Here is an 18,464-nt window from a genome sequence, read left to right on the forward strand (position 1 = left end):
ACAATGGGTCAAAAGTACCTTCTAAAATGGCTTTGTGGTGGTTTTGTAAATTCACGCAAAATCAATTGACAAATCGTGGGTTATAGCTCACAGTTTGTGTAAATTTCAAATCCGTCGAGAAACCTACAAAAATAGGCATGAAGCTCACATGTTTTTCATATGAGCTATAAACGCTTCAAGATCTTCCAACTTAGCATTGCAGAAGCCTGCAAAACAGAGTATAACGTTACAAAATATGGAACTCCAACGCCCTAAAACGAAGTTCGACTTGCAAGGTCACTAGTTAAAGACGAAGATACTCCGTAGCTATTACCTCTGCGAATTTCCATCACAGACGGGTCTCTGTGCTCGTTGTTAATCCAACCGATCTTAAGGCCTTCGGATTCTTCCGTCTTTTCGGTCTGCAGCTTGCCCACTTTCATCCGAAGTTCTGATGCTGTTTTCACCATCTCTGCATCAACCCGTAATCTACTAAACCTTTCATCTTTACAATGCTTCAAACCGTAGCTCGAGATACAAACTTTGAATGACTAAATGCATGTATTTTCCTAGCACATTACTAAATGCAGATTTGTCTGCAAAACATATATAAATGTGGAGCGACGAAAGAAAGGAATAAGTTGTAATGCGGGCACTATCGGCGACCTAGCAACTAGAAGTTCAAATTTCCAGGACAGAGTACTAATGTTGGCGTTAAGTGGGGTCGGCTGTATAAATCTTAGAAAACCATCGCGCTCAGTTTTGTGCCAAGTCTTCCATTATATTGTACAAACATGTAAACATAGTAACTTCGTTGAAGGTTTCAGACACAGGACGGGGAGAAAAACATAGGGAAATATGTAAATCCATGTTTCCTAATATCATGAGTTAAAAATGGGTGCTAAAGAAAAGTAAATTTTTGCATATTTGGAGGAAGTATTTAGTTACTTACCCTGGAACATCTCATGGTAAGAGTTTAGGTCATATTGTTGCAAGGTCGCATTGACAAGCGCAGAACAACGATCTCTGGAAGCAGACTGTCCTCTAACGATTGGATCTCTCGATTCAGCGCAGCATTCTCCTTACCAACCTGCGCACGTATTCCATCAAAGATATGTCAATCAGGACGTCAAGGAGTTCACAATTTCATGCCGACAAGATATATTCTTGCAACTTTATTATCGTATTTACCTCAGTAAGTTCATTCCTCAACAAATCCAGCTCGGCATCCAGGTCTGCGTCAACGATTGCATTTTGACATAAAGAAGCGTCGACAGGTGGTTCATCCTAGAAAATAACTTTCTTTAGACAACAAATTGTACAACTTTACAGAACGGAACAATCGGAGTGTGGATAAAAACATAACTGAAAGCATCAATAAACTGAAAAGAACGTACATCCTTGGCCGGGTCGAACCCCTCTGGAACTTGAAAAACGTAGTCAAGGCAGCACTGCTCCCAGACGGCCAGCTTCTTATCAAGATCTGATTGAACCTTTTTGCGGATGATATCAACACCCTACAGAGGAATAAACGAACAAATAAACAAACAAGTAAACCCCACAGGGGATTATCGAAAAAGATTGCATCTTCTTACTAAGTTCGAATACAAAGATTATAATCCTCAATCAATTTCCTTTTGGAGGGCAAGCCTTGGCGCAATGGAAAAATTGCTACTTTGTCACTCAAAGGTCACGGGTTCAAGTTTCTTTTGTGATCCTCAATCAATTTTCTTTTGTTCTAAAATAATCAAATGTGTTGACAAATACTCTCACTCAAACAAAACAAAGCAAAGAAGTTCATAGAATTTGTGAAAGGAGAAACCTTGGAATGAAGAGTAGAAATTAGAATTATACCCTGGATATATCTTGGGCTTTCTCAGAGCCCTCAGTTTTCAGAAAGGTTGATGCTTGTCTGAAAAAAAAACCCAGAAAATTTTTAATAAATTACAGAAATTCAAATCTAATAAGAAAATTAATCACAACAAATAATAATTATGATCATTGGAAAGAGATTTACTTGTGGAAATGATCGAAAGCGTCGTCGACCAAGTCATCAGCGACGTTTAAGACGTCGTTGATGAACAGCTGCGGATTCGGATTCAGCGAATTGAAAGCTGCCTCGCTTTTACTGCCTTCCATTCTCGACACACGCAAGCTCTATGCACAGAAATACTTGCAATCACTACACAGAACAGCTCGATTTCCTGATTCGCACTAGGGATTTTCCCGCGCAAAATGTCTGAAATGGCGGAGGAGAGCGGGAAGGGAAGGGCTTGATTTCGAAATATGAAAAATAATAGCAGAATTCGATACAGCGAGCCGTATTATACACACGTGTACTCGTCTTGCCACGTCAGTAATTCTAAAATACACTGGGTCTCTTTGGATAAATTTTTTCCTAATCTCTATGTGTGGGGATCCGCGAATAGAGAGATTAAGACTGTTTAATTTTAATTAAACAGCCTCCAATTAGTTTATTGTACAAAAATTTAAAATCTTGAACGGTTTAGATCTCTTTGTTTCTCTTAAATGGTTTGGATGTCTCGATTTTTGAATTACAGACATAAAATTTGGAGTGGATCTCTATCCTCGGGTACACAAGAAAGCTAGTGTTCTTCACAAATAGGCACCTGAGAGCTGGCTAATTTATTTATTATATTACACACACTGGCAATGTGTTACTATCTTGCTTTTTATGAGAAATTTTTTTTTAGTGTGCCGGAAATACAGTTTAGTTCACCAACAACGGAATACCAAATTTAACTTGAGAGCAACTCGACTCACTGGAACAAAAAGACGGAGATAGATTCTCTCCGAATCTCTTTCACCTAATCTTTCTCATCAAACAATCCAGACTTTTGAAATTTGATCCAACGACTAAAGTTATTATAACTTTTAAAATGGGCTCATGTTTTTAACCGTTTGAACAAATTTTAAAAGTCCGAATTGTTTGATGAGAAGGATTAAGTGGAAATGATCCGGAGATGATTCTTTCCGCAAAAGACCCCTACAATTTGTACATTCCGCAACACAAACTTTTCTCGCTCCCAAATTTTTCTGTAATTCGTGAGTTGCCACAGAATGTTTCCAAAATTTCAGAAAGCTACATGTTAGATCCGGACGTTTTTACAGAAACGGACCCAATTTACTGCGTTTCGAAGCCACACAAGCATGACGAGGAAGAGCTCGAAAGTTCAGGCTCTCTACGAGCTCTGCCAAACGGTATTCACGCCGTCAGGGTGTCCTCCCCCTTCTTCTCCGGCTATCAATAAGCTCCGTTCTGTCCTCGGTACCTTCTCATAAGTTCTTCTTTTTCAAATTTTAATTAAATTGTTCATCTGATACGTAATTTATTAAAAGTTTGGAACTTTGAAATTGGGTTTGCTTGTTTTGGTGGTGTAATTGAAGAATTGAGTAATATATTTTGTGGGGTTTTGGTGAATTGTAAGAATATATAGAATTTTTCACTAATTACAGTCCAAAGTAACCTTTTTTCAGAATTAACCGAGTTTACCTCATGATGGAGGAATGCCCTGCATTGAATCTGATATATAATTTAGCAGTGAGAATTTGCCTGCAAAGCATGTTTGTGTGATATAATGCGTGCATTGTTGGTCTTGGAAGTGCGATTTCAGCTCTAAAAGAAAGATTTTAAATCCAAAGTGCTAACTTTGTTGCTGGATTGCTTATCGGGGTGAAATCCGGTTGGATCAAGAATCGCATTTCTTTCGTCTTCTCGCCATTTGCAGCGAAGATGCAATTGTTCTTCCTTTTTTTGATGATATAGACTTGGTTGATAGGGCTTTGTTGCTTATTGATACTTGAGACCGACGCTACCACTGATATAGATTTGCAAGGACCGGTGTATGTGGAACAGGAAGCAGCTCCGTTTAGTTTACATAAGGAATGTGGAATGTCTCATTGGTTAATTAATTGACAATAATGTCTTTGCTTTTGTCTTTTGTTGTTGCATACGTTATGTTGATAAATACGTGTCTTTTATGCACATTAGTCGGATTCCTGCTTAAAACACGCATGAAGCCGAAAGATCTTGAGGCCTAACTCTTAGGTGATGACAGTTTCAGTTCCTTCATAACAAATAGAAGATCAGGATACTCAATGTCTCCAATATAATTCACCGTTCCTATACGTTATGGATACACCATATGATAGTATTTGTCTTAATTTTCTGATATTCTTTTGAATTCACAGATGCGATGTCTCCTACTGATGTTGGGCTTAAAGAGGAAAATCAGGATGATGATCGAGGGCTTGGTTTTGTTGGACTTGACCAACTAAAAAGAGTTTTTCGGTGGGCTCAACCAATAACGTACTTGGATATGTATGAAGGTGACAGTTTTACGGTAAGCATATTAAGTTACCATTCGATAAGGAATTTTGGTTCTTCGTTATATTCAAAGCTCTCTGAAGTTTATACTCTCACTTTGAGCAAATGATTTTATGCAGATGTGTATATTCTGTTTTCCTACTTCCTCAGTTATTCCGCTTCATGACCATCCTGGAATGACTGTTTTTAGCAAAGTTCTTTATGGCTCTTTGCATGTGAGATCTTATGATTGGGTTGAGCCTGCCCAGGAGATCAAGGGACCAAATTACTTTCCAGGTCTGCTTTTTCATGTAATATTCAGTACGTACTTACAATGATGATTATCAATATACATTGAGCATGTCGAATGATGAGAGTTTCTACTGTCGTTTCTGATTGTCCTTTATTTGTTAAGAAAATATAGTAGACAGTGAGCATGGCGAATGATCTGAGTTTCTAGGGTTACAAATGGCGGTTGTAGTGATTTCAAGAAGCTAGGTTTCATGCGAGATATACAACTGTATGCGATGCTCATGATTTTCATACTTCAAGGGCTTAAATACGGGAGAACTAATGAGATTATGAAATTGCTCTCCAATGTAGTAAGATTGGCGAAGCTGGCAGTTGACAAGGTTTTAACAGCACCATGTGGGACATCAGTTTTGTATCCAAGGAGTGGGGGCAATCTGCATAATTTCACGGCGGTCACTCCTTGTGCTGTTCTTGACATTCTCACTCCTCCTTACAGAGAAGATGCAGGCAGAAAATGTACCTACTACCGTGACTACCCGTATACTACCTTTGGTAAGTAACTTTGATTTCTACTTAGGGTTTTCTTTCCTTCGTGAACTTAATCCGCATGAATAGAAAAACTGATGAGTTTAGCGGTCTGCTGAAAACTGCAGCTACAGAAAACGGAATTAAAATAAAGGATGGTAGAGAAGAGGACTATGCATGGTTTGCTGAGACAGAACCAGATAATCTTTATATGCGCTTGGGAAATTACACAGGGCCGTCTATTCAGGTTTAACTCTTACCCGTATCATTAGTGATGATCACTAAACGAGCTCATGCTTCTTGTTGTGTTTGGTTTGGCTTAGGCATTCCATTGCGGTTGGCCACAGAAGGCTAACAACGAGGTACCCAAGGCACCAAGAAGCGAATTGATAAAAGAGCATGTTGTTAGACGATGATGTCAAGTTTATTGAGTCAAGTCATCCCGCAGTCCCCCTCCTTGCTTGCCTGTGTTAGCCTTCATAACTAACTCAGCGAAGTTGTGATTGTGATGATTAATTTGCTACAGAAGTTATTTTGAATGCATCAAAGGATCTTGATTAATATTAGCGATTAGTGAAGCTCTCTCTTTGAGTTTATGTTCGTGATGCTATGTTGTGCCATTCAAACATGGTCACGTCCACACTCGAAAACACATCACAGGACACTCCTCCGATGGTTAATGCTGTCGTTACAATGACAAAGCGATTTGGGAACTCAAAACACTTTCAAAGGTAAATGATGTTATTATGCCTCTAAAAAACATTGCAAGATTTAGTCGACAAGTTGAAATATAATACAGTACATTACATTACAAAGCCACACAAGAACTACCAAGTTGAACTGGATGCCTGTCGTTTGACCGGTTCCATATAAACTCATGAAGATGATTGATCGAGATCAGCAACTTCTTTATTGACCGAGATGTTTGGATTGAAGACGAAGAAGCCCGATGTCTTATGCCCAGAATTCGGCACATGGAACTACCCTAATGACAACTAACTTGATAACCTCTATAAAGTTTGTGTAGATTTTCCAGGAAATCTGAATTGGATGGATGCTTAGATGACTTGGATGAATGATCTGATAAAAATTTCGAAGCTTACGGAGATCTGAAAGCTTCGCCAGCATAACGCACATTGCCGAGTTCCTCTTCAATACGCAGAAGCTGCATCCAAATCAAAACACAGATAAAGAGAAAATTTCAGTCACTCTTCAATTCTAATGCTTTGTACACATTAAGGAAAACAAGTCATAAGTTGATGGTTTTGGGGGAATGGAATCGTTCCAGTTTTTACCTGATTGTACTTGGCCAACCGCTCACTCCGGCAGGGAGCTCCGGTCTTGATCTATACGGAACAAAATGAAATCCGTCAACTTCGTGTACAAATGAAGTCGAATAATCGAGAGCATAGTTATAACTTAGGGATTAGCCAACAAACCTGTCCACTGGCCAAACCAACGGAAAGATCAGCGATAAAGTTATCTTCAGTTTCTCCACTCCGGTGGCTAACCATGACACCCCAACCTGCAGCCTTCGCGTCGAGTGCTGCCTGAATAGATTCAGTTATTGTGCCAATCTGGTTGACCTGCAATTCAGAGGAAGAAGATGAGCTCGATCAAGATACTCAAATCACAAGGTTGTCACCATTTAACAGAAAACAATTGCGATTAAAAATGCTTGCCTTTAGAAGTAAACCATTGCATGCCTTCTTCTGAATGGCTTCAGCAATTTTTGTTGGATTTGTGACCAACAAGTCATCTCCGACGAGTTGGATATCAACAGAGGACTGAAGTGAAGACCACGAGCTCCAATCGTCTTGGTCGAATGGATCTTCAATAGACACAATCGGGAATTCCTTAATGAACTCCTTGTACAGCTCGCCAAGGTTCGGAGGAGAGAGCACATGGGCTCCGTCATTTGGTTGTTTCTTAAAGTTGAGATCGTATTTCCCTTCTTTAGTGAGAAATTCTGAGGCTGCAACATCCATTCCGATTTTGATCTGCATCATTGACATTGCTGTGAGTCCACATAACACATTACTATAAGTTCATTTGCAAGAGAAAAAGGATGCCAACGCCTACTATGGTCCTACCTTTCCGGTGTAACCAGCCTTTTCGATAGCATCAATGAGCAAAACCAGTCCCTCCCTGTTATCCTGCACATTGGGAGCAAACCCTCCTTCATCTCCAACATTGCAAGCATCCTGTCCATATTTCGCCTTGATAATTCCCTTCAGTGTATGGTAAACTGTTCCGTGCAAATACAAAAAACGCTGAAAACTCACTAATCGATAACAAGTCAAGCGTTCATAGGCCGGAAATGAATAACAAATCTGACTAACCTTCACTACCCATGCGGAGTGCCTCAGCGAACGAGGATGCACCCACGGGCAAGATCATAAACTCCTGCATTGCCAGATTATTTCCAGCATGGCTGCCTCCATTGATCACATTGAAAGCAGGGACTGGCATAACGAGCTCCTTTATTCCCGACACTTCCTGGATGTGCCTGTACAATGGCACTCCCTTTGCTCCTGCTCCCGCTCTACACACGCTCAGAGATACTCCCAAAATGGCATTGGCCCCCAGTTTCGACTTGTTTGGGGTTCCATCGATTTCCAGCATAAGTGCATCGACCTCATTTTGATTTCTTGGAAAAATGAAACAAAGAGCAAAAATTTCAGAACTTCACACAACAAATACGCCTCAACAATTCATATAAACATAATCAAACAGCTTCTGGAATGGCTAAAACTGCTTTCAGGCAGCCAAAAATGCTTCAGACACCATTTGAAAGGACAAATCCTTGTGCTTTCTTGAAAAGCACTTGAATTTTTAGTGAAGATTCCGACATGCTTCTAACAAAATCACTTCGAGCAAGAGCACTTACGAGTATAAGTGCTTACGATAGAAGTCCCCGATGGATTTGGATCCTCTCCTGAGCTAATGGAGAGATCCTCCTGACCAATCATCGTGGGCCATTAGATTTTTATCCAACGGTTACAATCATTATAATTTTAAACGAACCTTCTATCTGTGGACATTGAATTTGATTGGTCAGGAGGATCCTCTCTATTAGCGAGAGGAGAGGATCCAAATCCGTCCCCGATGGGCTTCCTAACGGTCCCTTAGTAAACTTTTCTTTAACTTTACCAAAATTAGTGAACTTTTTCTAACATCCATTGCTGAACTATTACTAACTAGAATTAAGAAATGGATTAACTATAAGAGTGATTAAACAAAAATGATTAAGCTTAATTAACCTGACATCGACGCCAATGAGCTTGGGTCCCAAAATCTCATTGATATTCTTCACAGCAGTGAGCACACCTTTCCCGCCGTAGACCGCCTTGTCACCGTCCCTGAGCTCCAACGCCTCGTAGATTCCGGTAGAAGCGCCACTGGGCACGGCCGATCGATACAGATCGTCAGTGACCAGATCAACCTCGACGGTCGGATTGCCCCTGCTATCAATGATCTGCCTCGCCTTCACCGACTTGACCTTGTACTCCTTGGCGACCTTGGAGGCCGCGGTGGGGGCGACGGCGACTGAGCATTGGACGGAGCCTGAACGACGCCGGGCCGGGCAGGGGACCGCGGTGGGGAGCTGCTGGGGTCTGGGTTGGTGTTTGGAGGAGAGGAAGGGGTTTTGGGGGAGGTTGGTGGTGGGCTGGGTAGCTAGAGCCATGTTTAAATTGGAGAGAGAGAGAGAGAGACTTTTAGAGAGAGAAAAGTGTTTGGAGGGTGAGAAAGTTTTGGTGGGAGAGATTTAAAGTGGTGAGAAAGTGTGGGAAAATCCGTCGAGGAGGCGATGAATATAATGTATGTGGGTTGGTTGGTTGGTTGGTGGTGTCGTTTGGACGTTGAGACGGAAGCAGCCAGCTTGGAGGAGGGGAAGGTAGAGGGCTGTGCGTCACGTGCGTGCTGCGTGGGTTCTGATCTGAGGTGGCATGCGGGGCCCGTTTAACTACTTTAAATATTTTGGGTCCCGCTCAACTTAAATTTGGACTTTTGAGCCCAAGCCGAAAAAGAAGTTGGTAAGGCATTGATCAGCTTATGGGCCACAACCCAATATAATGAGGGTAAAGTTGTAATTATCTATCTTTGAAACTAAGGATAAAATAAACAAAATTTCTCAAATAGAAAAATACTTTATCTGCTGCCTCGAGAGAAACTTACATAAAATGAGTTGTGTACTCTAGATTTTTTACTAACCCTTGCTCTCTTTTCACCCCCGATAACCCAAGTTCCAAATGCAATAGAGGAAACTCTAACAACCAGTGGCGGATGTACATTGGGATCAAGGTAATCCCAGATTTCCAAGATCATCCGGAGTACGAGAGATATATATGTAAAGGTCTTCCGATGACCTTTTGAATGTTTGGTACATGTCACTTTTGTTGTTGTTGCTTCGTGCTCTATTTCTATTAAAAACTTGAACCTCTAATACTGAGGCTCCCAATAGTCGAATCCTGACAACGCCACCTAATGTACAAAAATTTCTATTGCAAACAAAAATTTACTTTCATTTATGCATAGAAAATAATTATGTAAAAAATATTTGAAATCTCCACGTTGGTTCACGTCGCACTATCAAACCGTCTCCCTCTAAACTGCAGGCGTTTCACTACGTGCCTGACTCAGTTTTACACATCCTTTTCAAAATTTGGACTCCCAGGGTTAACCGCAACGGTAAACACGACGTGTCCTATTTTTCGTCTCGACACGTGTTGCCTCCACTTTCGAAAACGCGCAAACGGACTCGATGCAACGTGAGAATCCCAAATCCGTAAATAATTCGAAAACCGAGTCCCATTGGGAGACACCCATTCAAAATTAAAAAACCAAAAATTGCAACCGTTTACGTCGTATTAAACTCCTATAAAACAGTTACTTAAACAGATAAGCATGCACACAAAAAACGAGTCCTCCTTTCCCTTGCCTCTGCCTCTCTTCGTTTCTCATTGTTTGTTTTCAGTTTTCAAAAGAAACAAGCACCGTCGAATCGAGAATTAGGGTTTCTTGTTTTCTATCATTTCGTTTTTAGTTTTCAGAATACCATTACCAACAATGTTTCGCGTAAGCAACGCGGTGGTGGGGATCTTGAACTTCCTCTTCCTTCTCCTCGGCCTCGCCTCCATCGGGGCCGGGATCTACTTCCAAATCCACGGCGGCACCCACTGCCAAAAAGTTCTCCAAACTCCGCTCATCATCGGCGGCATCTTCTTCTGCGTGGTGTCCCTTCTAGGGCTCATCGGCTCCTGCTGCCGACTCAACTCTCTCCTCTACATCTACTTAATCGTTGTCTTCGTGGTCATCATCGGGCTCATCGTGTTCACCGTGTTCGCCATTCTCGTGACGAACAAGGGGATAGGGCAGGTGGTTTCCGGGAGAGGGTACAAGGAGTACAAGAGCGGAGACTTCTCGCACTGGATGCAGCATTACGTGGTGAATGATAAGAACTGGGGTCCCATCAAGAGTTGCTTGATCGATGCGCAGATTTGCAAGAGTCTTGGCGGCGACGTTCATGAATCCCAGGCCGACTTCTACAAGAAAAACTTGTCTCCTATACAGGTTAGTTATTTTTCTCGATTTTTAATTTTAATTTATTAATTAACTTAATTATTTAATTATATAATTTTGGGTCTGATTCAATACGTATATATACACTTGTATATTCTCGACCAAAAAAAAATATATCAGTAGTGTCACTGGGTCACTATTGAAGTTAATTAGATTAGTGATTGTTTTGGTGAATACGCTCTGTAATTATATAGAATTTAGAGTAAAGTTGCCTATCATTTGTCAAAAAATAATTAGAGTACAAAATTGTTACAAAATGTTTATTAATTAATCACCATTTTGTTTTTGGATTTGTTTATTTATTTTGGTTGATTACTCCAAAATTAACTCAATAAATTATTATAGAGTTCGAGTCCGACCATATAATCAAATAAATGAGTGACTAATTTTTTTTATTTTTTTAATGTTTTTGCTTCACATATATTATCAATTTAAAAGTCGTGATTTGCATTTATTTTAGTAACACAACGACAATAGCGTACGTCGTTTGTTGAATGAAAAAATTAATTTGGATTTTGGTTTACATTTTGGACTGCATGCACTGTTAGGGTTTGAGCGTCTACGTTGCGTTACGTACTGATGTGTTATTAATCAATGATTTTTGCTCATAAAATTTGGACTAACTAATCAAATGTTTATACGATGATCAGTCTGGTTGCTGCAAGCCGCCGTCCTACTGCGGATTCGAGTACAAGAACGCGACGTTCTGGGAAGTTCCTAAAAAAGGCCGGCAGTCGGAGACAGCGACTGCAAAACGTGGAGCAACGAGCAGAAGAAGCTGTGCTACGAGTGCGAGTCGTGCAAGGGAGGGGTGCTGGCAAACATCAGGAAGCAGTGGAGGAACTTGGCCATATTTAACGGGTGTGTTATTGTATTGGTGATTCTCATCTACTGCGTCGGCTGCTGTGCTACCAAGAACAATCGCTTCAGTACTTACAACAAATTTAGAGGCGGCGCTTGATTTGATTAGCCTAATTATGATAGATAATCCATCCAGCTGTAGTATTAGTTCATACTAAGATGTTGTTTATCATCGTGTAGGATTGATCCTAGCTATCTAGGTGCGTGTAGTGCTGTTGTTTACATTGGTTTTAAGTACTTATTTGATTAGTTAATTACTTAATTAGTACATGCTTGGTTTGTTCACGTGAAAGAGTCTTTTAATTTGATGCATACGCCAAAAAGAGAAATCAATGATGGATATGGGTAAGGGGTAAAATGCAAACTTCACCCTTTTATCGGTGAAATATAGAAAAATAAATAAAAAATAAATTTTCGTTGAATGCAATCGATATCGATATATCTATTGATATTTCTATAAATTTGCATACCAATATGCAGTTAAACGAACAACACACATTCCTTGGTTGTTGGGGACGTGCAATCTTTATCCCTATAGTTCAAGGGTGAGAGAGTCCCTTATATTGGCATGAGAACTCATGTTATTGATGTTATCGACACCGTCCGTTTTTATGTGGCAACCATTTTGACGCTATCCACACCGTCTATTTTCTTTATGGCTGATGATAATGGGTTTCTCTCTCCAAATTAAACCAAATCTGCCCATATTGGAGCCCAATATAACAAGACCCGGCCCAGTAGGCTATTTACGTCTTGAATCGCGGCTTTCCCTTTCTCGGATGAAATAGAGATGGAAGTTGGATACTGGATAAACGGGTTTATCCTCAAAAGTGAACCGCATCTCTCACACACGATGCCAATTGACGAAAAATTGGGTCAAATATAGCGTTAGGGAGTAAATTGAAGTGGCAGACTTGTAATTCATTAAAACGAAACATACAAGCTTTGGCTCAGTTCACAACTATCAGAAAAATGTGAATTCTAAACGAAGGAAACCTGACAAAATAATTTGAGTTCTACTACTTGAGGAAGGTACAAGCAAGAAACAAGAACAGATATACCACGAGTGAGGTTGCAAGTTCGAGGGTCCAAGTCGGGTGTAACAGCATTGATGGAATATTTGGGACCAAAACCGAACCGCATACCCAACCAGTGACGAGAGCTCCAAGTCTGCAATAGGGGAAAGGTGTAAGTAACGAGAAGAGTGGGGGAAGAAGGCAAGATAACTATGGCTACTGTCCAAACTTACCCAAAAATGGAAGCTCTGGCCAAGCTCTTTGTCTTCTCGTTGAGGAAATAGATGCAAGCTGCCAAGGATACCGCCACCTGCAGTAACAAATATTTCGATTGATTGCAAGTTCCCAAAAAAGGGGCACCAACAGCGTAATCTATTTTCTGAGTACTTATATGCAAATAATAGTGTTTTAATCAAATATCAACAACGAGGAAGGGTGCATTTAATAGTATGAATCTATGATAGAAAAGCATGGAAAGATGGAGATACGGGAGAAAAACGACATAAAGATACCAATGTTGGATTCAGCAAAAGAAGGTAGGCATTTGCTGTGTACGTCGAGAAAGGTCTATCTAAAGTCTAATTGTGTCAGCAAGGCATGCTTCACAAAGAGACTGCCACAATGCCACTACCATATTCTATTCCAAACCGTTGGCGCTCATCATATGATGAATGCAACTCAATCAAAGATATCATCCACATTGTGAACAAACGAAGATGTTTCATGAAAGGCTTAAAGGATCTAAGAATAGCAAAGCAAAAAAATAAACAATGTCTAACTAGAGAGTAAAGTTCTGCCCCAAACTTGCACAAATCAGTCACAAAAAAACAAGTTTTAAATCGACGCTTCCAATAAGGAATGCACTAAGGACAAGCCAATATTAGCCTACACATTCAATTATTATGACCGAAGGTTTCACTTGGATAACAGAAAATGATAAAAATGGCATCAGGTGTGATTAAAAGATAAAAGGCCATTCGAGCATTGTCAATCACTACAGAAAATTTGGAACAAACCTGAAATGCAGGTCCACCTTCAGCTGAGTTCATGATACTCCAGCCACCCATGAACGCAAAGAGGAACAATCTTCTAAAGATAACTTCAACAGGTGGAACTTCCACAAAATTGAGCAAGTTCTTAACCCATGGCGGAGACTCTTCAACTTTCTTTTTTAACTTGCTCTTCAAATTAATTTTTGTTTTCTTCCTCTGCCGGAAGCTGGTCATCAGGATTTTCTCAAAAGCAGCTTCAATTGATTCTTCGCTTCTTTCATGTCCAGCATACTGTTGTAAGAGAAAATTGCGCGATCCCCAAATTTCTTCCTCAGACGCATCATAGGTCACACCAAGACGTTTATACGGATCCCAAACACTGATTCTAGGGAATTTTGGAGCATTACCTACAGAGGCAACAAAAATGGGAAATGAGCAAAGGGGAGCCGTCTACTTATCCAGGAGGAACTCTCAAGGCAGATATATTAAACCACTAAGCACTGGTACTACATATCCAACGTAAGTTTGTGGCTTTCGATGGACACACAACTACTTGAAGCTCGCGTTTTAATCATTCACCACATAGCACAATGGATAGCTGCCAATTCATCCGATGGACGACAAAGAGCAAAGTGACACACACAACTACTTGAATTTCGATGCTCACAAAAACTTTGCTTGCCAATTGCCATCAACTAAATTTGAACTAGCAGAAGCAAAAGTTTGTGTCTTTTATCCTTACTACAAAAGACGGTTTAGATCGTTAAAATACATTACAAAGTTGGCACCACAAAAATGTGTCCAAGTTGTGTAAAAAAAATTGGTGCCACGAATCTGCCCCAACCTACAATCTAAATTCTAAGTCTTAGGCAACAAATGAATAACAAAAATTCCCCAAATTACAATAAAAAGAGCTAAAAACTTTCACTTGGAGAAAGATTGAAATGAACTTTACCTCCATAAGACGTATCAGCAGCAGCAGCACATCTAGGAGCTCGTACAGCGGAACAACAAGTTCGCAGCTTCTTCGAATTTTCGAGAAATTTACTGCAAGAAAATAGACAAATCAATAGATATAATAACATATATACACATATCAACAGAGAGGAAAGAGAGAGAGAGAGAGAGAGAGAGAGAGAGAGAGAGAGAAGAGAGAGAGTACAGTTTGGGGCCGAGGAAAGTGGTGGTGAAATTGGGGGAGGAGACGGAGAGGGAGGCCATGATTTTTGTTTCTCGGGGAAGTCTGCGAACGGAGAAAACCCTAATCCGAATGGTGGTTTGACGTCATGGAAACAGCCTCCGAAGCTGCAACTGAAACGGGCTTTTGGTGGTGGCTGGGGATGGAAGAGGAATAACGATATCCGCTGCCTTGTGTATTTCAACAGGGAAAGCCGACCCCTACTACCTTGTATTACTAAGCGCAGTGCGCACCCCTTGTTTGGCTTATTACATCAACGCCCTCGAATCTCAATTTTAGTCTCACGATACTCTTGTAATTAAAAATGTGTCACTTAATCACTTAGTACCACGGTCTAGTGGTATTCCTCTTCACTTGTAAGTGAGAGATTTTAAGTTCGATTATAGTTAGAGACGAATTTGAACCCTAATATCGATTGTTAAAAAAATATATATATGTGTCACTTAATACCTAAAAATCAGCTTGCGTCTCACTTTACCTTATAAATCTTGATTTCAATGCGTTGACGTCCACTATGAATCTTGATTTCGATGGCAATAAAACTTTGAGGCGCTTCAATTTCAAGAATGATCCAAACACGCTAGATCCAGAAAGGCACTTCAAAATGCATTACTTATCACATCATCAAATTATTTTCGTTACGCACTTCAAAATAGTATTCAAAGAATTATTAAATATCATCGTCTGTATTAAAATTATTACACGCTCGGATTGATTTATATCTCATATGATTAAAAGTATTTTTCTTGCGCCCAAAGTTCTGAGTTTAATTCATCTTCATCAATATCGTTTGTAAAAAAGAAACTAGAATATATAGAGGTCAGAATTGAATTACAAAATAGACCAACTAACATCGATCAAAGAAAAACACAAGAAATGATTTAGAAGCTACTCAGTCGGATCCAGGAAGAAGTCGACCAGACTCTGCGGATGTGCTGGTTGTGCCAAAACGTCTAGCCGCTGCTGGGACGACTCTTGATGGCGAAAGGACCTCGGCGAAAGATAAATTGTACGAATCTGCGTCTAAACGGCTCCGTAACCATCCCTTGCTTCCTGAGAACCCATCTGCTACTGTCCAACAGTTCTTAAAGCCTATAGACTAGTGAGTGCTCTTGCAACTATTCTTCCTAATCCGAGTACCTATTTACGCGAAACAAAAACAAGAACAAAAGTAATGTCGTAATTTAGCTACTTAATATGATCCGGTAGTAAATTTTAAGAGTTGGGGCTTAATACGAAAGAACTCACGAGTCCAGCATCATGATGCTGGAGCCTTTGTTAACTCTCTTGAGGTAAGAATTCTTGAGAGCTGCTATCTCTGCCTCTACTTTCTTCGCGTTTCTGACGAGGCCTCTCAATTTGCTCCGTAGTTCTTCCAAACTGGATAGAAAAACTATTAGAGGCGAAGAAGAGTTCATAAATGGGATGCAGAAAAGGTACAAATTAGAGGGTTGAGGATGCCGGGGAGAAGTTACTCACGGAATGGCAATCATTTTGCTTTTGGCGCTCGATGGTAGGCGGGGAATGCCAGCCTTGTCCTTGTCCTTCTCTGGTCCAATATCAATCAGAAGGTAATTCTTTGTTGATATAAGCAGGAGTAAGCGACCCTAGAGTTAGTACAACACAAAACCATAGCATATTTAGTCCATCTGAACCAAAACTTGCAATCTCAATCCGCTTTATATCTTCTAAATGTAAGTACTCGAATTTGAAACTGATCGATATGGTGCATAAGTGCAGGTTCTACAGGCTATTTCAAGCAGGAGATATCACTGTTTATTGTTGTTTCAAATATGTGCACCCTTTTACAGACATGAAGCAATTCCATTTCGTAATAAGCTTATATACCTTGATAACCACGGAGGCTAAAAGAGAGGGCAGACCAAATGGGAGGAAGAAGGAGGTATGCGAGGAATAAAGCTCCAGCAGTTCCCGCAATGACGATAGGATCTGCAGATGAGATGGTCTGGATAGTTGATGAAGCAATGGGCTTGGCCTCTTCAACTGCTTTGGTGGTCTGCCCTGCTGCATCAGCTACCGTCTGAGACCAAATCAATCGTTCAGTCAGCGTATTTAATTTGAGTAAACAGAATGCTTTGTACACAAGTCTACCTTACAATTTGTTCACCTAAATTTGTATGGAAGTGCGTCAATGCTCTACTAGCGATGAATGAGACGGCTTCCGGCTAAATTATATTTATGAAACTGTATCCTGACGTAGTGAACCTAAAACAACTACATTTCCAAAAAATTTCAAGTTTTAGGAGATGAACACTACACACCTTGTAAGCATTTTAAAAATAATCATGTACGTGAAATCGAAAGTTCACCAAAACAGTCACTGCCATTATGAACCTAAAGCAACTATATTTAGTGGGGTCTGTATCTCAGTTGGTTAAGAGCATTCTCCCTTGCATCCAAGGTCCGAGTTCGAATCCCCCCTCCCTTAATATCTCTTATACAAAGAAAAAACAACTACATTTGAAAAATTACTAGGTCTTAGAAACGAAAATTGCATTGCTTATAGATATCCAACAGTCAGGTACCCGAAATCAAATCTCAGTTCGAAGTTCGAACCACCTTGTGATTGCATGTGTAGTTATGCTCTGAAATCAAGCAATTCATTGAGCTTTTTACTAAATTGCGGGTAGATTATTGCAAGTAGCAACTGAATTGTTAAAGTAAAAACCTTTGCAGCACTTAGAACAGGCTGCATGGATGCTTCTTGGGCAATCTTGCCGGAGAAGCAATCTTCATCTCCGGCCTGTTTCGCAATCGGCAACGCCACATCAATGCCGGGCTTCACTGCATTCAGAACAGATTCCAGAGCATGCGCCGTGCGGTCGAAAACTGTCGAACCCACTTGCTGTATCTGATCAATCGTCTGCACCACCTGCCAATTCATGCAACAAAACCAGAAAGATCAGAACTTTGAAGTTTGAACAATTGGCGGCAAACCCAATTCAAAGAAAACAACTTTATACAGTTCTTACTTCAGTGAGTGACGAGACAATCTGGTCCTTGGAGAGGCTGAAAGCTTTGGCTTCAATGGGGGAGGTGAAAAGGCCTAAAAGGAAGATTGTGGTTGATGTTGGTAGGGAAACAGAGGTGGGTCTAAATTTGGGTGGCTTGAGAGGAAGTTTAGGTGGAGGCAGGGAGGGTCTTGGGGTGGCGGAAGCTCTGATGGCCATCTCCACCGCCATCTTTGCCACCTCTCTCACTCAGTCTGAGTGGCAGATGATGAGTGAGTTTTGTCCACACTTCTTTTTTTGGATGGATCAGAAAGATTTATTGTGTGATGAGAAATCAGTGGACAACATAAGGAACTTTTGGCCAGTGATACAATGGCTGTCCGCAGTGGAGTATCCCCCTATGAATCCCCTCTCATTTTCTTTCCTACTCTTTCATTTTTTTCTATCTTTCTCTCAATGTAAGATGTTGACGTGACTTTCAAATCTATCTGCAATTAACTAATGATGTCCTACGTGACATACATTGTAATAACTATTTAAGTAAAAGACCGGGAATATGATCCTCTCCTCTCTTCTTCTCTCTCACTTTCTATTTTTCTAAGTATTACTAAGGCTATACCCAACTAACTAGTATAGCTTGTCAAATACGGGTATAATAGATTATTTATCAATAATAACCAAAATTCAACACTCAATTTTGTAAATATCATTTTGTATAAAAACTTTCAAATATATAAAAAAAAAAAAAAAAAACTCACT

General features: G+C 40.3%; 4 protein-coding genes and 2 pseudogenes across 5 annotated transcripts; 2 read left to right on the plus strand and 4 right to left on the minus strand.

Annotated features, from left to right (window-relative positions):
* Positions 1–115: 115 nt before the first annotated feature.
* Positions 116–2,249, minus strand: LOC103938252 (annotated as a pseudogene).
* An 854-nt stretch (positions 2,250–3,103) lies between these two features.
* Positions 3,104–5,649, plus strand: LOC103938260 (plant cysteine oxidase 3). Of its 2 annotated transcripts, XM_048589702.1 has the most exons (6): positions 3,104–3,268; positions 4,192–4,343; positions 4,447–4,603; positions 4,910–5,110; positions 5,212–5,330; positions 5,407–5,649. In XM_048589702.1, exons 1-6 carry the CDS (start codon positions 3,151–3,153, stop codon positions 5,497–5,499), a joined length of 840 nt encoding a protein of 279 aa, XP_048445659.1. In that variant the 5' UTR covers positions 3,104–3,150; the 3' UTR covers positions 5,500–5,649. The 2 variants fall into 2 exon arrangements, with proteins under 2 accessions (XP_048445659.1, XP_009346544.2); XM_009348269.3 differs by having other exon boundaries at positions 3,106–3,268; positions 5,212–5,649.
* A 139-nt stretch (positions 5,650–5,788) lies between these two features.
* Positions 5,789–8,933, minus strand: LOC103938270 (enolase 1, chloroplastic). The gene is made up of 7 exons (XM_009348276.3): positions 8,347–8,933; positions 7,426–7,733; positions 7,177–7,331; positions 6,766–7,083; positions 6,523–6,669; positions 6,379–6,429; positions 5,789–6,248 (listed from the first exon to the last, which is right to left on the minus strand). Exons 1-7 carry the CDS (start codon positions 8,769–8,771, stop codon positions 6,183–6,185), a joined length of 1,470 nt encoding a protein of 489 aa, XP_009346551.2. The 5' UTR covers positions 8,772–8,933; the 3' UTR covers positions 5,789–6,182.
* A 1,073-nt stretch (positions 8,934–10,006) lies between these two features.
* LOC103938280 (tetraspanin-11-like) lies at positions 10,007–11,667 on the plus strand. Its single transcript, XM_009348284.3, is given in 3 exon segments — positions 10,007–10,657; positions 11,317–11,401; positions 11,404–11,667. Coding segments are annotated over 3 exon segments (813 nt in total). The 5' UTR covers positions 10,007–10,153; the 3' UTR covers positions 11,628–11,667.
* Positions 11,668–12,423: 756 nt separating this feature from the next.
* Positions 12,424–14,918, minus strand: LOC103938286 (protein CHAPERONE-LIKE PROTEIN OF POR1, chloroplastic). Its single transcript, XM_009348295.3, has 5 exons — positions 14,698–14,918; positions 14,491–14,582; positions 13,560–13,942; positions 12,777–12,853; positions 12,424–12,697 (listed from the first exon to the last, which is right to left on the minus strand). The coding sequence occupies exons 1-5, from the start codon at positions 14,754–14,756 to the stop codon at positions 12,547–12,549; spliced, it is 762 nt and encodes a 253-aa protein (XP_009346570.2). The 5' UTR covers positions 14,757–14,918; the 3' UTR covers positions 12,424–12,546.
* Positions 14,919–15,682: 764 nt separating this feature from the next.
* LOC103938296 lies at positions 15,683–18,040 on the minus strand (annotated as a pseudogene).
* Between the last annotated feature and the right edge of the window lie 424 nt (positions 18,041–18,464).

The sequence above is a fragment of a genome, unplaced genomic scaffold, assembly GCF_019419815.1.
Source record: "Pyrus x bretschneideri cultivar Hongxiangsu unplaced genomic scaffold, Pyrus_bretschneideri_v1 Contig3, whole genome shotgun sequence".
Classification (NCBI taxonomy): domain Eukaryota; kingdom Viridiplantae; phylum Streptophyta; class Magnoliopsida; order Rosales; family Rosaceae; genus Pyrus; species Pyrus x bretschneideri.

Bases quoted from the DNA above. Each gene is read 5' to 3' on its own strand.
- LOC103938260 (XM_048589702.1), top strand. From the start codon at position 3,151: ATGACGAGGAAGAGCTCGAAAGTTCAGGCTCTCTACGAGCTCTGCCAA. The intron at 3,269-4,191 runs GTACCTTCTCAT...TTGAATTCACAG, and splicing joins TAAGCTCCGTTCTGTCCTCG to ATGCGATGTCTCCTACTGAT. The intron at 5,331-5,406 runs GTTTAACTCTTA...GGTTTGGCTTAG, and splicing joins ACACAGGGCCGTCTATTCAG to GCATTCCATTGCGGTTGGCC.
- LOC103938270 (XM_009348276.3), bottom strand. From the start codon at position 8,771: ATGGCTCTAGCTACCCAGCCCACCACCAACCTCCCCCAAAACCCCTTC. The intron at 7,084-7,176 runs GTAGGACCATAG...TCAATGATGCAG, and splicing joins AGGCTGGTTACACCGGAAAG to ATCAAAATCGGAATGGATGT. The intron at 6,430-6,522 runs GTTTGTTGGCTA...TGTTCCGTATAG, and splicing joins TTGGTTTGGCCAGTGGACAG to ATCAAGACCGGAGCTCCCTG.
- LOC103938286 (XM_009348295.3), bottom strand. From the start codon at position 14,756: ATGGCCTCCCTCTCCGTCTCCTCCCCCAATTTCACCACCACTTTCCTC. The intron at 12,854-13,559 runs GTTTGTTCCAAA...TTGTTACTGCAG, and splicing joins AAGGTGGACCTGCATTTCAG to GTGGCGGTATCCTTGGCAGC. The intron at 12,698-12,776 runs GTAAGTTTGGAC...CCCCTATTGCAG, and splicing joins GCCAGAGCTTCCATTTTTGG to ACTTGGAGCTCTCGTCACTG.